The sequence below is a fragment of the Erigeron canadensis genome, chromosome 2, assembly GCF_010389155.1.
Source record: "Erigeron canadensis isolate Cc75 chromosome 2, C_canadensis_v1, whole genome shotgun sequence".
Classification (NCBI taxonomy): Eukaryota; Viridiplantae; Streptophyta; class Magnoliopsida; order Asterales; family Asteraceae; genus Erigeron; species Erigeron canadensis.
Genome location: NC_057762.1, coordinates 9539145 through 9559639, shown reverse-complemented (window position 1 = coordinate 9559639; position 20495 = coordinate 9539145). Strand labels below are relative to the sequence as shown.

The following is a 20495-nucleotide window of genomic DNA, read 5'->3' as shown; positions in this document are numbered from 1 at the left end:
AAAGTGTTCAAAGCAATAAAAGTTAGGATGTTACAATTATAGAAATGAAAGCCTTTTACTAAGGGTTTTTATTACAAAATGGACGCTAATCAGTGATTATGAGGCCTAAAAACCTCTTTAGATATGATGTATGAGGCCTAAGAACTTCTTGTGAATGGGGCCTAAGAATCCCTAGATTATTGATATTGATTGTGTTGATATAGCTTATATAGATCCACGTAATGCGTTAAAGTACAAAGATGAGCATGTAGATATGGTACGACGGTACCATAGACTACATGTAATAGTCCTTTGTGCGTTGCCCTCCTTCGTGTGTAGAAACGTATGCAAAATTATTCACTAAGCTTTGCTTACCTTGTAGTTGTTTACCCTTTATATAAGTTGTCCTAGATGTGGAAACAAAGCTAAGTAACATAAAGATTGAAGTTGAATTGTAAAGCTTGAAGCATATCATATTCGCGGTAAAATGGAATGATGCTAGAACATGTAGTAGCCCTCTTGATGTTGACTCTTGATATGTCATTTTGGTAAAATTGTTGTTATGTCAACTTTTAGGTTCAAGGAGTTTTTGGTTATTTATAATGAGTCATTTTGTAATAGTAATGTAGTGATTATAGTTAAATGTATATTGAAAACTTATTATCCGTAACATGTTTTTGATGTAGATTTTACAAAAAGGTCATGCCGAAATTTCTAATTTTTGTGCGTTGTCTTTTATAACGAGTTTTGGTAAATGTATTTGTCGAGATTTATAATTGAGTGCATTCTTAGTTAAAAAGAAAAAAAAAATTCTTATAAAATGGGCGAGTCTAGTTTGGGACTTTCATAAAAATTTGTCGAAAGTATATCAAATGACATCTCTTATGAAAGAACAAGAAATTTTAAGAACGGTCATATAATTTTTATAATTTATCGATGTACGATTTTTGAAATAAAAGATTGTGAATAAAAGGATTGTCAAAATAAGGAAGATGTTAATTTATAGGTCTATATATAAAACGGGGGTAAATTAAAACACAAAACTGTAAAATGTTTGCATTAGATTATCTTTTCCATACATATTTAAGAACCATCGTTAATTTATACTCTCTACAATTTATCCATAGAATCAAAGCCCTAAAAAAATTATTAACAAGACTGGGTTGAGGGTAAGACGGTGGCCATCCTCATTATACATAAAATCTACCACTGCTTATGCTGTTTCGTGTGACCCGTTTCAGGAACGATAACAATTATTTTCGACAAATGGTGAAAGAAAAATGATAAGTTAACCTAACAAATCAGCTTAAAGCCTTTATCATATGACAAGTTAATCCAATCATTATTTTTTACAATCTTTTTCTTTGCTTATGTCAAGTGTCATTATCATGTCGTAGGATGATTATTAAGTTAATTTATTAGGTTGACTAATCATTTTCCTTGATGAAAACTAACGATAATTTTAAAAAAACTTTTTGAAATTAAATCCTTTTAATAGTCAAATAAATTCCTAATTAGTAATTTTGGGTTAAACTTTTTCCTTTTCATGGACTTAACCAAGTTCTTATTAAGATATACAATTATTATAAAATTGGTGGTACAACCGAGCCCATAAAAACATAAAGGAAAAAACCAGTAAAAATGACATTACCAAGCAAACATTGGACTTGTCTGAATGAAAGAAATCCTCAAAGGGTTTAAGACAGAATGTATCTTTGTTTGTATCTTCGGTTTGGGTTTAAGACATCCGAAGGTATCTCTTATACGTCGACTTTTACATGTAAAATTTTAAGAGTCCCTGGTTCCCAATTTAGCAAGTAATTCTCACCAATGTATATACTTGAACAATAGTTGAGTAATTGAGTTGTAATGCCTTAAAGAGTGATACAATGGATATACAATACATCGATCCATGGGTATTTCCCAACTTATTTAAGCAGTGTTATGATATAACAACCTTTTACACTTCATATGCACAGACTGCTACCATATTGACATATTGTTCAACATAATATGGTGTTATGATACATTGCGGAAATGAAGTACAGAGATTAATCATGAGCCAGCTGTACAAGTAATTTTACTATGGTATTACCAGACAAAATTTCTGGAAGAGTTTGCAACTCCGCGTCACAAGTAATGGGTACCAAATCATTGCCTTCACCTTTGTAATTTAGACACAGCCTTCTACCCTTTACATTCAACCTTCGTGCCACTTCGTTTTCCAGTTCCGACAATCCTGATGAAATAGGAAAGTGGAACTTTATCATATCATCTTTAAACATTGCCTTTACCGTCAACCCCATATTCAAAACATTGTTCACACTCGGCTTTGGGTTAGCATCGACAAAACCAGAACATGAGAGTCTCTGATCATCTAAATATGTGCTTACAATATTTGTATTATGTTCTGGTTTCCCTGTGTGATACAAACCAGGTTGTGATAACTTGGAAGGAAGATATCTATGCTTGCCACAACTCCACCACCTACCATAAAACTTATGTTTTTTGCTTGAACAACTCCACCGCTTAGCTTTTAACACCACAAAAACAGCGACACGTATAGCAAGGCACGAGCTTGAAGAATGTTGCAAGTGCTTCTGTTGTGGCATTGGCAAGCTAGAAAAGCCACCCTCCAAACAAAACCGCTTCGATGTCACCGAGTCTATTTTACCCTTGTACTGTTTCAATGGGTGATTCTTGCTGGTCGTAGCAAAGTTATCAAAAGATGACTCTGAATCGCATGAATACATCTCATATGTAGCTGAGGAGATTTGGATAGTGTGAGGTTTTATACTCAAAGACAGATAACTGACATCACTAGGTGGTCCAAAAACGTCTATAGGTGATACTCCACCCAATTCAAACGCTGAAGCGACTTCAACTTCATGCTTCAATGTTTCCACCAAGTTCAGTACAAGTCTTCCATCTTCGTTGTCCAACAGTAGAAAAAACTCCAGCACAAACTCATCATAATCGCCTTCAACACTATGTAAGAAGATTGTAAAGCTGCTGCTTAACCTGCTGATGCGTGCATTGTGGACCAAAGGATACTCTTCTTCACTTAGTTCAGTTACGTCTTGACAATAACATGAACCATGGGATAACAACGCCCTCCCAACAAAGCCACGGAATTTGTCCAAGTGTTGTTGTTTACAAGCTTCCCTGAAATGCCACTTGTCCAAGTCTCGAACATGATACGGTAAAGAAGTCGTGGACATACATACTTTCCCAATGCATCTAGAGTCGAAACTACTACAGGTCTTCTCTATAACTTTGTTATGGGAGACAAAAGTACTGGTAGGGGACACAGCCCACGTTTGAGCAAGAGGTAAGCTATGGGTGTCACAAACAGTTTTCAAAATACCTGAGATTTTATCCAACTTGTTTTGTCGGCGTTCATTGGGAACCTATGCAAAAAAAGATCTTCACAAAAGAATCTAAAAATATTCAATGGAAAGCTTTGCTAAGTAAATGAACATTAGATTATGTATCAGTGTAACCTACCTTAGAATAAACTTAAAACTTTGCCAAAATATGGTACTGAAAAAAAATTGTAAATTTTATATTACTGAGACGCTCACCTTTGAAGTAGGACTATCATATGCTTGCGGGCTTGTCAGATTTTCCGTCTGCAAAATGACAAAAAGGGAATGAGGAATCATAAAAGAAAGAGTAAATGAATAATATCTAGGTAGTGCACTAATGCCTTGTTAAGGATAACAGTGATTTATAGCATTAGTTATGTGAATTCTATTCAGTAAAAGAGGGCATTGGATCTGTCTATGTGAATTCGACGCTGCAAAAGAACCATTGAAGGTCTGACTTTTTCTTTTTCTTTTCAAAAAGTATAGTATTATAGTTGCTCAAGTAGTCAGATTGGCTAGAGAAAAAGGACTACAGAGTTCAAATAGATCAACCATAACTAGGACACAAACATACACAAAACACCAAAAATCATATTACATGATTAACCTCAAAAGCATTAATCAAAGTATAGTCATGCCCAAAACACGCGCGCGCACACATGCACACACACAATAGAATATGAGTGAATTAGTTTGTCATTTTTATTTTTTAAAAGTTAAGATATAGACCTTTAGTGCCCTGTGAACTTGTTGAACCTCAAAAGCATAACCCACATACGTGAAGGAAGTCAATAGCTCAATCACACCAACACATAACCCTGTAGTAGAATCGAACACCGGTAAAGCCAAATATCCATGAAGATTGCAACGGAGTGCAGACTCTTGTAGTGGAAAATCTTTTGGATTGTAATGAATTAGATCCAAACTCCACTCTGGCAATTCTCGACTAAATACTCGAGCAGGAGGACTAAGGTTATATTCTTCATGACCCTTGTTCACAAGAAATGTATTGTTCTCAGAGTCCCTCCTATAAAAGCAGAGTTCTTCACTGACTACACCAATACCATATGGTTGATGTAGACTTTTAAGAAGTTGTTTGTTCCCAACAATACAAGGTGACCAAAACTGAACAAGAACGTGTTGCTCACGGAATGCTAAAAGCTTTAGTACTGTTCTGATCTTATACTCTATTTTCTGACGATATGAGAAAGATACCTTAGTCCTTAGCTCAAAACCTACAATTTTAACACGCCACATCATGTTAGTTATTTAGTATAATCTCGGGAATTTTTAATTAGAAATGGGAAGTGTGCAGTTAGTAATCAGGTTCAAGAGTCAACACTCATGTGACCTCAATGGAAAGTGCGTAAGTCATACTGACCCGTAATAATTCACCAGTGACACATCAGAAAACAAGTCATGTTGATGGGCAAGATGCTCATCAAGGATACATATTGATCAACAAGTACATTGATCATGGAGAGGACGATTGGTGACTTTTATTAATCAGCAAAGCAAAGACTTAATGGTCTATGACTCTATGATGTCTAGGATTATGAGAGTAAATTATGGAGCAGTTGATTCCAATAAATTCTGTCATAACTATCGGTGTTCTCTATATACATATAGAAGAATTATGAATGAAAAATTACACACGGAAAATACATTCCATAGCAACAAAGGTTCTTGATTTGGGATTAATTCAAGAGCAGTACTTTTGGAATCATTCCAAAGCAAATATTCATGTTACCCAACCATGATGATATATATGTATAGAGTTTTACCTTAGGGGGTGTTTGGTAGGAGGGAATCATAGAGAATGGAAATGTAATAGAGAATGAAAATAGTGAGAAAGAGAATGAGTATTTTATTACATATAACATCTTAAAAACAAAAAAAAAAAACTTTTTTTTCCATTCTCACCCATTCTCTACAATTTGTAGAGAATGGAGCAGAAATGAAATTGATTCCCCTTTCTCCTTTCTCATTCCCTTTTTTCGTCGCAAACAAACAAGGGAAGTCTTTCCCATTTCCTTTCTCCCCTTTCCATTCCATCATACCAAACACCCCCTTAGAAGATCTTTCATGTGATCTATGATGCACGGGGACGCCTGATTGGTCAGGGTACCCGTCCCGGGGACGTTTGGGGGACGGGGACGGCTAGGATTCGGCATGGGGACGTTTCAGATTTGGGGGACGGCTGGGAAAGGGTTCTGGGGACGTTTCGGGGGAATTTGGGGACGTTTCCTAGCCCATTTAAGGTTTAGTGTTTGTATACCCTTTAAATTAGAACTGGCCCATGCAAAAACTATAGCCGACATGTGGATTTGGACGTATATATGTATGTAGACAGCTAAAAAATCTCAATTAATATCATACACATCGAGCTTTTAGAACATGTAGTATGTTTTGAGTTTACACTTTACATCAATATCTATCTATTTTGAGTTTTCTTTAATATATTTTTTATTTTTTTATATATTTTATTGTCGTATCCTTGCCGTCCCCGTATCCTTTTTTTTATTTTTATTTTTGCCGTTTCCGTACCCGTATTGTCCCCGTACCCCTTTGCCGTACCCGTCTCGGTGCAACCTAGCATGTGATTAGTGAAAAATTACAAAGGAAGTATTTATTAGTGAAAAATAGTTTATGCACTTAAGGTATTTGTTAAAATGCCTGAATGAAAAGATTGTATCAATTTAACAAGTTAAAATCTTCCTTTGTTTTGGAAAAGTCTAAGCGACTAAATTTTCATACAAGTGTAAAGAATATGGGTGTAGGTTTATAACCATACTATCTATATCTATTAGTGAAATTAGGTTCATAGAATTGATACAAATATATGTGATCTGAATAGGTGTTAATGCTAACATCATTCAAGTAGTATAGCTTTCGGTTAAGGTGAGTAAGACATCCGATAAATGGCGTACAGTTAGTATACGGAAGTGCACTTTAGTTTACTTGATCAGTTCGTTTTAGTTACATAGTTATTGTCATCTATAATTATGTGTTTCGTAGTTCAGTGATAAACATGTAGGGTTATATGCATAGAATGGAAACAAACTTTGGTTACAATGACATTCATAGAAACGATCTACCAAAATGACCATCAATAGATATCAACTCCCACCTTTTTTGGAAAGGCAGTAAATTTATACACAATTAATCTGAATGGAAAAAACCCCGCAAAGACCTGGCAGGATTTGAACCAAACCCTGGTCAAACCCCCCCTTGCCTCCACACTAGTCCCAAGGCTAGTGCCAGTTGATCTAAGTTTCATTGGCAGACATAGCCGATTACATGTATAACATGACTGTTTCTATCATTATAACCTCTTTCAAAAAAATTTCATTTTAGGACAATAAATGAGAATTTTCTATCATTAGTAATTTTGGTAGATCATTTGTATCAACGATAATCTGACAAAAGTTCGTTCTATTTTATTCATTTATCTCTAAACATGTATGGCTTAATTGGTGTACCGTCATATTATTGAATAGGGGTTAGTTATTGATTAGGAACTAACCCTCTTCAGATACTAGTACAGTTACAAGTTCAGGGTCAAAGTAATGACTATTCGTTTGTTTCACATATGGTTATAAGTATTTGTCTTGGTGTAGAACATCTTTACAGGTATCGCTAGTGGGTTAATATCAAGCTTACGTAAAAAAAAAAGGGTAATTAGATGGGAAGTCCCTAATCCCATGTACCATTTGGTACCCACGAATCCCCCAATCAGGCTAATGTCCAGGTGATTTTTAACCACTAAATAATCACCTGATAGGATCCCCCTGGAAAGTGGCTGGTAGTCACTGGGCTATTACCCAGTCGTTACTGTGATAACACTACAGTCCTCCACTCTACCAACCAAGCTAAGGTCGGTTTTTAAATATCAAGCTTACGTATTGACTTGGTATATACTTGATCTCTCTTTTAATCATGTGGATAGCATGTTGCAACGCCCCGTGTTAATTTGTTTGGAATGTAATATAGTATTGCATTTATAGTGTCGACACAGTTTATGTTGTTGTATGTATGTTCGAATGGCGTGTTTCTAAATACGTTTTGGTTGTGCTTGTCAATAGACTTTGCTAGATAAACCATTTTGTACTTAGTATTGGGTTATGCGGGAGTAACTGAAGTTATCCAATCTCTTATATTAAAGAGCATGAACACGAAATATGCTCTTTAAATACATGGGCAATCGTTCAATCGCACTCACATATATTTATTTTGCAGATTTCCAAATGTCAGATACTCGCTATAAAAGATTCACATTGAAAAAAAGTGTGTTCCATGATGTCATATCCGCTGGGCAGGACATGTAGATTTATGCCTGGTTCATACTCTCAAAAGAGTAGACTTCCTCTTTGTCCATGCCATGATTTTCGTTTGAAGAAATCCAGAATGATTACTGCAATTAGGTTATTAAGTTCCCAAAAAAATTTACAATTATACTTGCATTAATGTATCCTTATCATATGATTTTCACTCTTCTTTCTAGAATACTAATCGAGTTGACCCCTGTTGTTATTATTTTCAACCATATTACTGGCACACTTCAGATTTGGAAAGCCTGTATCATTTATTATTCCTCAAACTAAAAGACTGTGGACTAATGTTGACCAAGTTTTAAGGTTAAACGTGGGTTAAATATTTACCAAGTATGAAGGTAAAACGTGCAGGGGAAATAGTAACACGTGTGTCCCATGATGCCAGACTGATTTTTCGAAGTAATTAGTTGTTTTACGTTTAGTATATAATAGACTAGAGGGTGTTACTTTTTATGTAAGTCTCTTTTGTTGTTATCCAATATGATACGACCCATATCACAGTCAACCCAATCCAACAAAACCCACTACTGACCCAGGATCCGACCCAACAAAGGACCCAGTCAACAAACCCACAACTTGAAGAACACGATCTCTTCATGGAGTTAATTAGTTTTTCCAGTTTTTCCATTATGCATGCAGGTAGTTATGTGGTTAAGATAGTGGTTCCACTATCATTTGCAAATTCAGTTTTCTGCATTATTTTAGGAACCCACGTTTACTTCTTGTTTTCCCTTTAAATTGTAATGTTTTCATATCAAATGTTAAGAAGAAATTTGGCAAAGTCTCTGTCTCTCTTTATTCTATATTTCTTGGAGCTTAACCCCCTCTAAGGGTTACTATCACAATATTACCTGGTTTACTTGATTTCCGCCTTATGATATGAAAAAGCTTTGTTCTGTAGCAAATCTGTAGGCTCTTATATTTACATTCCACCAGTAAAAACCAAGTTTATCCAACAAAGACTAGACTAATAGAGTACATTATAAACCATGACACAGTTGGTGCAACCAACTCGACCAATCTGTTGTTTTAGAGCATTTGAATTTGTCACTTAAATTTGGGTCTCTGAGTGGCGTGATTCAGAAACTAGCTTCAAAACATTTGACTTAAAATTTAATTAAGTAAAAGTTGAATTAAGGCAGTTATACATAGATTCATCATTTGCTGCAAATGTGATTTATGCATTTATTCATTAGCATTTTGTTGGGTTGCTTTGCTCTTTTAGTCTTTTATAACCTTTTTTTTTATATTAGCTAAGATATGTGTTAAAGTATAGTTTTCTAAGGAGATTCTTGTGATTAATACATATATATTAGCCAAGTAATTTTTGCTTTAAGTGGAAAAATGAGTTTTATTGAATGGCAATGTAGCTACAAAACGGCAGATATATGTTTGTAGGTTACTCAATGCTCTTCACGATGTTTAAGCATACTGGTTATATTAACCAAATTGTAAACGCTTTTTTTAAATTGTATATTTATTTTCTTTTTGAAAGGTTTGAATTAGTTGCTAATTATGAAAGGTCTAATATACGTTATTTTAACCGGATCTGCGTCAGAGAAATAGATACCCAATTTAAACTTTCCGATAAGAAAATTCATATAATCAAGAGAATCTAGAGAAAAACTTACCTAGACATACCATAAGTTAGGATATAAATACTTATGGTCATCCCAAATTGTATATTCAATTAATACCTTGTTTAAGTCGAATATTTTAATGTAATTGGATTAACTAGTTTGACCAGTATTATCAAAATAAGACATTATATAGATTTGGAGGTGCGGAGTGCACGCCTACCTGAATTTATTAAGACCTTATGGGCTTTGGGAGCGGGGTCCAAGGGGCAGAGCCTCTGGCTAGGGTCGAGCTTTGGTAAAAATCTCTTCGGAAAATACATTTTCGGAACTTAAGGGACTAATTTTGGCAATCTCAAAACCAAGTGAAATAACTGTTACTCGTATTTGACAGTTAGTGGGCCACAAAACACAGTTTTGCTCCTAATTTCTTATTGCGGTCGAAATATTTTCTTCTTTTGGTTTTACTTTCTCTCAAACATAAAACACACAAAACATTATCAATTTATAATTGTATCTAAAAATAGTTTAGTTAACCGCCAAATTTGTTCAATCTCAAAATAATTACGTGCCTCACAAATTTCATTATATCCGGTTTATGTAACTTTCTAACAATTCTTATAACCATACAAAACATCGATCGCTCATCCTAAAATATCGTATAGTTTTCTTAAGGTTAACCACATACTTATAGATGCAATAATGTTGTTTTGCGTGAAAATTATTATTTGAAAGTCTGAAGCAAAATTACGAGAAGGGTTGTAAGATTATGAAATGGAAAATAATTAATTTTACTAATAAAATGACTTAAAAATCCTCCTAATTATTAGATGGAGACGTGTGATAAAATAAGTGGACAAAATTAGGAAAAATAATTGATGGATATCATATATCACAATTTTATAATTTTAGAAAGATTTTTAGGCTAATTTTTGAGAAAATTTATCAATTTCTTTTATGAAAACTATGTAAATGGTTCTATTAACTACAACAAACAATTTATAATGAATGGTGCATATAAGAAATGCGGTCTCTGTCAGCGGTCCCTTTCTCAATAGTGAATTGACTTGGTCATATCTGTTTATCTCCATTCATCGAGTACACGTTTTAAAGGTCCAACATTTAAATTTAATTTCTTCATCCCATGCGTGAGACTTGAATCTAGAGGTAAATATGGATCAGTTTAAGTCAATTTTAGCATAAAAGAGAAATACTAAGTCTACAAATTAATTACTAACAAACATTTATAAATTGACGTGGCAAATTAAGCGGACCAATCACATATAAAATCATCTTTTCTTTTTTCATTCTTTTCCTTTATTTCATTAGTCATACATGAGTTTGTATAGATTTGGTTGTAAATGATTTTTCATTATAGCATTGCTCAATTTTACATTCAAATCTTGGGCGGAGCCATTTGACCGATGTTAAACTGTCCCAATTTCATTGTTATTTTAATCTGCATTCGTGGTATGTTATGTTATTAGATATTAGATTCGTGTTAAATACACGGATTTATAATATTATTAATATAAAAAATAATATATGGAACAAAAAAATATTTATACGTTAAATGTAAAAACTATACTTAAAAAGAAATTGAGATATTTAAATGTTAATACTTAAAAAAAACTTTTTTACTTGTTTACTTTTATATATATACATATTATATTATGCCATCTTCCACATATATTTTCACACTCAATAATTTTACCATTCACCCTCATTTTTCATCTAAATCATCAATCTTTTTAACAAAAATGCACCGTCGTCATCCACGGCCACTCAACATCAATCCGCTCGACGCCCCCGATCCAAACGATCCTGCCTTTATTACCTTCGTGAGTAATATGTCGGTTCCGTCGCCGGGTTATGCGCCATGGCCTCAAGATTTCGGCGGGTACGGGGGTGCTCCAATGATTCCGACTTCGATGTTTGGTACGTATTACATAAAAAGGCTGGATGTTATAGCAGAGTTTGTTTTATACAAACTCTTTCATTGTATCACTATTTTAACTTTAATTACAAAATTAACGGAGTTTTCATTCATGTCTTGCAAAAAGGTTATTTTATTTTCGTTAGTCATTGTTGTTAAAAACAATAAAAGTAGGAGATGGTTCGTGGGGTTTTCAAAGATTTCGTGTGTTGTGATGTTATTTGTGGGGTTCAATTTATATAAGAAGTCTGATAACAATAACTAATAACAACAATATTACAATTAGTTTTATTATAATCCATAATATAATTTGAAATATTGATATAGATATTAATTCGTATTAATTCAAATATCGTAACCTTTCTAACTTTTAGTTATATTTTGATATTAGATAGATATTATGTAATAAAGTATTAATTATTTTTAAAGTTGAGTTAAAGTGTAAACTGGTGATGGAAAACTAAAAAGTATAAATAAATTTACAAATGTATTGATTTAATTAATTTTGAGAAATTAAAGGCTGTAATTCTTCAATTAAGTTTGAGTCACTTCTATTTTAGTACTCCCTCCGTCTCAATTTAAATGTCATAGTTTGAGATTTTCGGTCTTTTATGGTTAACTTTGACCGTCTATAATTCTATTTTTGTTATGTAATACTTGATGTAATATATATGAACCGATTAAGTTTTCAATGCATTTTATAATGATATAACTTTCGTCAAGTATTATAAAACACAAAGAATAATATTAATGGTCAAAGTTGTGAAAAAAAGACTTTGACAGTCAAACTTGGACATTTAAATTGGGACGGAAGGAGTATATATTAAGACTTTTTACTTATATAACCCGTTTATGTGTATTACTCTCTCAAAATAAATAAAATTATAGAAGTGTAAAAATAATTTAACTTTAATCACATTACTATTAAAATTAATAAAAATATCTATCAAAATTACCATTATTAAAAATCTCTATTATCAACGTAAAATAAAATAATACTTTGGTCATATAAACGTTATTAGATACAAGACTTAGATTTCTACTAATAGCTATTTTGGTAAGGTTTTTTTTAAACAGTTAGTCGGTATTTGACATCGGTATTCGACATCAGGGAACAGGAACAACACTTTATCATATAATGGTGAAGCTCTGCACGTACTCTAGACTACGAGATGTATATCATAAGCCGTTACAGGTGATTCATAAAAAAAAAAACCACAGACTTGTCACTTCTAAGAGTCGAACCCAAGACCTATCGGAAAACCAGGGATGCATCTGCCAAGCTGTTTGTATTTGATAAATAGGACTTAGTTTTTGATGGTCATTTTAATAGATGGTTTCTATAGCTAGGCGAATGAGATTTTATTTTTTAAAAGGTATAGATCATTTGCTAACAAAAAAAATCTAGTCGGGTTCGCGTTCACCTTCAATACCTTGTAGGAGAAAAATCTCACAACAAGACTCAAACCTGGATCTTGCATCACTGAGAGACTTGTGTGAAATATTATATCCATTAAACTATTTGCTCATGTAAATGAGACTTGATTTTTATTAATAACTATTTTGGTAGATTTTTTTATTGTTAGGCAAATGAGACATAATATCTGTTAATAATAATTTTAGTAGTTCATTTTTATTAATAGTAATAATGTTTTATATCCAAAACTAAAAACGTTAATAAAATCATATCATTACCCTATAAAACAAATAATGTGTTTCTTAGTTTTGGATTTGAAAAGCAGAAAAAACACAAAAATATGACAAGTTATTAACGGATAGAGATTCTCTAAGTTGTTTTCGAATCGATAGATAAACTTGAAAAGATATTGAATTTTGAATTAATATCAAAGGTCAAGATTTAAGAAAGTTTTTTTAATCTTAAACTCCTTATTTTAATACAAGGGTCAAGATTTTCCTAAAAGGTTATGTTGGATAACTTGAGATAACTCTTATCCGTTATTAATATGCATTAAAATCAATATTAATTGTTTTATCAACATAAAAGAAATATAAATTTCTATTCTCAAAATTTAAGGTTAAAGACTTCTTTACATCATCATTGTACGTACGTCGAAGCCCGAAGGTCATGGATCCAGAGGCCGTCAACCTAAGTGTTGTGTTTACGTTGAAACTATGCAACTCCACGCATTCCCTAGTTACATTTATAGTTTTTAATAAAAATATAAATATTGAGAGGATTAGTTATTGTAAAACAAATAAGATAAGATTTTAATCATCAGATCATAAAAAAACTGATGCACGAAGATTATAAAATACAATTATAAACTCATGCACACAGATTTTCATGATGCAAAATAAATTTTAGTTAAGGGAAATAGATTGTTTTATTTGTTTTACTTTAATACTTTTTTTATTTTACCCGTAACCGATATAATTATACAAGAAAAAGTACAATCTTAGATGATTTTACTTATTAGAACAAGGCCATTTGATACACAAAGAAATAGGTAATTTAACTAATGTACTACAACTAGGATCTTGTTGAAACAAGCTCACAAAAGAAGTAAGCTAGTAACTAAGGAAGAACAAAAGATATACCTGTGTTCATTGGTTGATCACATGAATCAGATTTATTGACCTCTTCCCTTTGGTCTTTATTCCCAGAAACCCAAAGTGGTGTCAGGTATCTTGACTCACCCAAAACCGGATGTATCGGTGGTTCTAAAGATATATCGGTCCATTGCAATTCGGTAGATAATGAAGCAGTTGGTTCGTCTCCATTAGGCTGAAGCCTCCCAAGGGACCCCATGGATACAGTATCAAATGGCCTAATCGAATAGAATAGAATGAATATATACAGATCAATATAATGAAAAAATCCACAACGACCCAATTCAGTAGAGATGAAAATAATTACACATTTTTGTTTGGGATCACAATGAATTAAAGATTCAAGCATACTGAAATGGTCATGTCAATGTGTTGCTTTACATAGAGGATGACTTTAAGGATACTTCACTATCTAAATTGTTATTATCTATGGATAATAAATAAATAATTAGCTAATAAACAATTAGCTAATCAATGGTAAAACACAGAGAAAAAACAATCATGCATCAATCAACATAACATTATATTTTTTAAAAATTTTTGTCTTACTATTGAACTTTATGATCGGCTTAATTACACTTCCGACTTAAAAATAAAAAGAAAAATCAATCATCAATCAATAGTTATCCAGTCCCGTCTTCCACGACATGAGATGAGAAGACTCTTTTACCGCTGCCCAAAAGTAAAGAGACAGAAAAACCAGCTATTTTGAAAGGATCAAGGGTCGGATCTTAACGTCTATTTTTACAGGCAAAAACTATTTAATTGATTCGACTTTGCTTGTTAATAATAAAAGGAAAAAAAAAAAAAAAGGAAAGTAAAAAATCATAGAGCAGAGGTCCCAACTACTTTCATTGGACTGTCGGTGTTAATCAAAAATAAATAAAAAAAAGTAGACCAGAGGTCTAACATATCATAATAAGTCCTAACATGGAGTAAATTAGAACACAAAAACATAGTATTTTCGTGGTCTTTTCAAGCAAAGATCTTTACAAATTTAGAGTAAAGTATTAACACAGTATGCCAAATATTTACCGGTGAAAAGGATACTCACTCTAGAAGACGCTGCGTAGAAGAGAATCGACACTTCCAAAGACTATTATGTATATGTGAATATAAGCTCAGTGTGATGTTAGAGTGCTCAACATAGATGTTGCAGGAAGAATATAGAGAAAAAAAACACGCGACAAGATAATTGGATTGAGTATGAAAAGTATATTTGTGCGGGCGCCTATAGTTTCAACTTTGTAATTATCTAGATATATTTATATGCTGAGTGCGTCCCAATGCAGTATACTGATCCTAAAAAGTTATTGTATGTACGAACTCTAGGTTTGTTTTGTTGTATTTAGGAAACTTAAAAAGATGGTTATAATAAACATGAAACCGGTTTCCTACTTATGATTAGTGGGTATGTGTTTTGATGCATATTTACCAAAGAAAAATGATCGAGACGATGGTGGGTTTAGACATGGACGATGATGATGAATTGATGATGTTGTTCGTCTAGGGTTGGGGTGGCTGGAAGTGGTGGTGGTGATGAGAAGTGACGGCGGCGGAGGAGCGATGACAGGGACAAACAATTAGCATCGCCATCTGCTGCTATTGCGATTAATTAGGAACCAACTACTCTCGATCATCATAAATCAAAATACAACTACCATCGCTAATGAGGTGTGGTCCAATTTACACCCACACTCGAACTAAGCTAACCAAATTTTATATTTCGGATATAATAAAAATAAATAAATATATACAAATAAATATATATTTATGAAAAACCTTGGAAAAGGCTGAGATAAGGACAAAGAAGTCTTGGGAAGGTTAGACAAGTAGGAAGGAAAGGCTTCCTACCTGGGAAGGCTAGACAAGTAAGGAAGGTAAGGCTTCCTACCTGGGAAGGCTAGACAAGTAAGGAAGGTTAGACTTCCTACATGGGAAGGCTAGACAAGGAAGGTAAGGCTCCCTACCTGGGAAGGCTAGACAAGTAAGGAAGGTAAGGCTTCTTACCTGGGAAGGCTAGACAAGTAAAGAAGGTAATGCTTCCTACCTGGGAAGGCTAGACAAGTAAAGAAGGTAAGGCTTCCTACCTAGGAAGGCTAGACAAGTAAGGAAGGTAAGGCTTCCTACCTGGGAAGGCTAGACAAGTAAGGAAGGTAAGACTTCCTATCGTGGGAAAGCTAGAAAGTAAGGAAGGTAAGGCTTCTAGAGTGGAACCCGGGAAAGCCTAAGTCTCTCATTAAGCAAGGCTCTCCCAGACTCTCCTCAGGAAGGCTCTCCAGTAAGGCTCTCCTCAGGAAGGTTCTCCCAGCAAGGCTTTCCTTAGGGAGGCTAACCTTCACTAAAGATTGGGAGGGAGTGATCCTTTCTTAAACCTCGTATTGTCGTATCAAGTATTGGGCCAGGGCCCATATCTGCACGGCCCAAAATACGAGAAAAATCTAATATGATGCCTATATATAGTCCTCATCATGGGATGTCAGATTCATTCCATTCACAATCAATATATCATACACACATATTTTATAACATTCTCTGCAATAGCAGCAGTACATTCAACAATCATCAAAATATTCATATACAAACATCATCAACAATCATTATACAGAAATACATATATCGTTAATATCCTCCATAGATCGATACATCTCTATGGGAAAATCATCATACACCTTAGATTCGTCAAGAATTTATTAGGTTTGCACTCTTATTTGAGGAGATCTTGATGATTTTCATGGTTAAACCCACTTTTTGATTGAGCTCTACTTTTCATGCTCAAACATTGGTGCCATCCGTGAATTTACTTATCACTGGACGGTTGTTTGTTACAAAGAAAAAATCATCTTTTTTCTTGTTTATTTCTTGTTTGTTTCTTATATGGCTGAAGAATTCACCCCTATTTCTCAGATTATATCTTCTGGGTTGGGGAAGAGTGCTGACGGAGATGAATCTCCAGTAATCTATCTGGAAACCTTCAAGATCTCTGATGTTCAAAGTATCTCTGGTGAAAAATATCCAGATTATGGTTCTAGATCTAGTGAGATGGTGACAAATGCAACTAATGTTGTTTCTGGTGGTGGATCTAAGCCCTAGCTAGTTAAGTTCTCACATGACTAGCATGGCTAGCCCTCCCATGACTAGAGGTCAGACATCCTTGCAATCAATGGCTAGCTCCTCTCAATTTGTATCTTTTCATCCAGGAGGGTCATTTGTTGGAATTGATAAGGTTAGCTGCCAAGGGCACTCAACAAGTGGAAACACCACCCCCTCCAAGAGCTAAAGTGGGAGATCAAGAGGGCATTGGATGAAGGGAAGCTTGAACACTTAGTCCCAGGGGGCTAAGCAGGCAAAGAAGACCTTTGCATGGAAAAAAAGGTGGTGGAGGAGAATGATGATCCAGGAGAGCCTGAGGGCCATGTATACATGGTCCATGAATAAGACAAAACTCTAAGTTAGTGTGTGTCTCAACTCCCCCCTTAGAATACCATCTCTCCCTTTATCTCAAGCATCTTGATGTAAGCTATTTTGTCAAGAATTATCACTTTATTTTAAATATTTTCATGTCACTTTACTTCAAATATTATTATGTTGGTTGGTCTAATCGTGTATCCCAACCTTATTATTAATGAAATATTATTTTCTTTTCGAAAATATTTGGTTATATAAGAATATTTTGACTAAGGGTAATCCGAATGAAAATTCTAGAAGTCAAGTGCTAAGATGGAAAAAAGAATTTTTAGCCAGCTTCTGACACGGATTATAAAAACCCTTGTGAAGGCAAGACAGACAAACCAGGTGCCTAAAGGCTAAGACATACCTCATGTGTATGAATGAAAACTTCAAAAAGAATAAAAGCTACAAAGCAATCCCTAGCTAACACGTAAAACGATTTTCATCTTCCTCACCCATGATGATAGATACTTCTCACAGGAAAAAGATAGATAAATAAATAGATGAACGTCTAGGCTAAGCTTGGCTAACACTTAGAAAACTCTCTTTATTCTCCCCTACTAGATGGGAATAGAGTGCTTCTCACTAGAAGCAAGACACAAATTAAACAAAGTCTCACCAAGTGTGAGTCCAAGTGTAACAAGCCAAAACCAGGCCCACCGGACTACCCCAAGAGGAAGCTTAATGGAAACACCATTTAGTCTTGTCTATGGAACGGAGGCAGTCATCCCACCCAAACTAAGCATTCCAAGCCATCGTATTGTAAACTGTAACCCAACCCAGAATGAGGAGGCATTGAGGGAAAACTTGAATCTCATTGAAGAGAAGGGAGAAATCTCTCACATCAAGCTGGCTGAAAACAAGCAAAAAATGGCCAAGTATTACAACAAGAGAGTCCACCATGTGTCCTTCAAATCGGGGGACTACGTGTAGCGGAAGAATGAAGCAAGTAGGGTGGAGAACTTGGGAAAGCTTGGACCTAACTGGGAAGGACCATACATAGTTAGCCAAGCAAATGGAGATGGTTCATACATCCTTACTGAGCTTGATGGGTACCCAGTGTCTAGAACATGGAATTGAACAAACTTGAAAAAATGTTATGTTTAATCAAAGCAACTTAATGGAAGTTTAATTTGATGGTCTGATCTATAGATCCCATTTATCTGTACTTTGATCAATGAATCATATGTCTTTATATTTCAATAAGAAGAATCTTTCTGTCTTGTACTAATTTGGTTTATCAATGAAGAGATTCTCATTTATGGTCTGATCTAAGTATCCCATATATTCTTATATCTTTGATGTTATTTACATTGCTTGAAACAAGTTACCTTCTTTTGAGAAAAATCATAAAGTTCTGCATGAGTCTTTGCAATTTGCACTCACAAGTTGAGAACAAAGTCTTGAACATGGAGTCGAGCATGGGAAATGAAAAATGCTAGCTAAATAATTCCCAAATTCCCAAGGTATACCCTTGGATGTAATTATCTTGTAAGATGTAAAAAGCCCAAGAACAACATAATTTTTAAAGGCTGAACACTTAGATAATGTTTCGTCTTTTTATCTATTGGATGATAAGATAAGCGTTTCCTATTGGGAAGCGGCGCGCGCATAAAATTTGTTGATACTGAAAAGTAACAATTCTCGCAAACAATAAAGTTTTTATGATCCAGACGTGGACAGAAAATAGAATTCAACAAATAAATAAAAAAAAACATGCAAATTTCAAGTCAAGAAACCTTTTGCAGTTGAATTTGGGGGACCTGATATAGGCAAAGCCATATATAAAGGAGACATTAAAGAGATACAAATAGTTGTCTTTAGAGGTGTACAAGGAAAGTAACTCCTTGTCAGGAAGAAATAACAAGTGGAAGGGAGAGTCTCCCTCTAGCAATACTTCTCTCAAAATAATAATAATAATAATAATAATAATAATAATGATAATAATAATAATAATAATAACTTGTCGAAATAATATAGAATCTTATATATATATATATAATAACTTGTATATATACATCGAGGTTTTCTTAAAAGCCAAATTAATGAGGCTATCAAAGCCAATGAAAAGAAAACTTGTCGAAGCTTGGACAAGGTCAAAGCTTGGTCGACTCTTCACCCCAATGGGCCTTCAAGGTAAGAAAGGGAAAATGGCGAAAGGCCCACTCAAGCTTTCCTTAAAGGTAGATCGGGGTCAACTAACTTTCACTGGAAACCTCTCTCTTCTTGTGCCCCTCTGTTTGAACAAAAGTAAACAAAAAAGTAAATGCTTTTGTTTCTTGGAAGTATAAGGGTTAATAAAAAAATCAAAGAGATCTCATACCTTTTAGTTCCCCCTCCTTTGTTTGGCCCGATCCAAATACAGAGATTTAAGGATGTCCCTCTTATTTTTTATTATCTCAGGTAGTCCTGTTCAAGAGATTAAAAGATAAAATAAAAGTTGGATCTTACAAGTGAAGCAAAATAAAAGAGGCATACCTTTCTTTTTGATGCCCTCCAGTGATTCAAAAAGGGAATAAATATGTACCCCTGGTACCCTTGTTTTTACTTCTTGTCAATATAGATTCAAGAAAGGAAAAAAAGGTTGGAGATTTTCTTTCTTTTTTCTAAGAGCACATATAAGAGAAAAATGCAAAGGGACACATCAAATTAAAGAGGAAAGGAATCTGTACCTATTTCCCCTTTTGTTTTCTACTTGTTGATGCAAGAAAATAAATGTACTCCTTCCCTATTTCTTATCTATACCCGACTGTCAAGAAAAAAATAAGAAAGCCAAGAGTTGTAGAGAAAAGTTTGAAGTCAAGAATTAGAAAAATCTTACCTCCAAACTTGGGGGACTTGGATGTAGGGTAAACCCTAGTCAAATATATATGAAGATCAAGCCAAATTAAAAGAAAGAGTGAATTTAAGGGGAAGGAAAGAATTGCGAAGCTAAGGAAAGATATATAAGGAACTATCGAAGCTCTCCCTCTCTTTATCTGGCGAGGTTTACATCTAAGGAAGGATGTCGAGGTCCACCTTGGATCGATGCTTAGAGAATAAAGGAGCGATAGGCAATTAGCTCATATATATATATATATTTATATGTATATATATAATCAGACTAAGTAAAAAGAGAGTGTGGCAAAACTCTTTCTTTTACAAAGTCTTAATTATCTTGCTTTTTGAGCGATCCTTAAGGAAAGACAGAAAGATGTCGAACCTTAAGAAAAGACAAGAAGTAAGGAATCTAAGATAAAGATCAAGTGAGATTGAAAATTAACTAATATATATATATATA

The 20495-nt window shown here is 34.0% G+C and overlaps 1 protein-coding gene and 1 long non-coding RNA gene across 4 annotated transcripts; both read right to left on the bottom strand.

The window, feature by feature from the left end:
* Positions 1 to 1827: 1827 nt before the first annotated feature.
* On the bottom strand, positions 1828 to 14986 carry LOC122586873 (protein NLP7-like). Of its 3 annotated transcripts, none has more exons than XM_043758887.1 (5): positions 14801 to 14986; positions 13754 to 13983; positions 4077 to 4582; positions 3564 to 3611; positions 1828 to 3389 (listed from the first exon to the last, which is right to left on the bottom strand). In XM_043758887.1, the coding sequence occupies exons 2-5, from the start codon at positions 13962 to 13964 to the stop codon at positions 2031 to 2033; spliced, it is 2124 nt and encodes a 707-aa protein (XP_043614822.1). In that variant the 5' UTR covers positions 13965 to 13983; positions 14801 to 14986; the 3' UTR covers positions 1828 to 2030. The 3 variants fall into 3 exon arrangements, with proteins under 3 accessions (XP_043614822.1, XP_043614821.1, XP_043614823.1); XM_043758886.1 differs by having other exon boundaries at positions 14820 to 14986; XM_043758888.1 differs by lacking the exon at positions 14801 to 14986 and adding an exon at positions 13264 to 13346 and having other exon boundaries at positions 13754 to 13841.
* A 4259-nt stretch (positions 14987 to 19245) lies between these two features.
* LOC122586468 lies at positions 19246 to 19994 on the bottom strand. Its single transcript, XR_006322005.1, has 3 exons — positions 19694 to 19994; positions 19539 to 19624; positions 19246 to 19451 (listed from the first exon to the last, which is right to left on the bottom strand). It is a non-coding gene; the product is annotated as an uncharacterized LOC122586468 (long non-coding RNA).
* Positions 19995 to 20495: the final 501 nt, after the last annotated feature.

Coding starts and splice junctions, on each gene's coding strand:
- LOC122586873 (XM_043758887.1), bottom strand. CDS start 13,964: ATGGGGTCCCTTGGGAGGCTTCAGCCTAATGGAGACGAACCAACTGCT. Junction 4,583..13,753: donor TGATCAACCAATGAACACAG/GTATATCTTTTG, acceptor TTAAAATTGTAG/GTTTTGAGCTAAGGACTAAG. Junction 3,612..4,076: donor AAGTTCACAGGGCACTAAAG/GTCTATATCTTA, acceptor GTCATTTTGCAG/ACGGAAAATCTGACAAGCCC.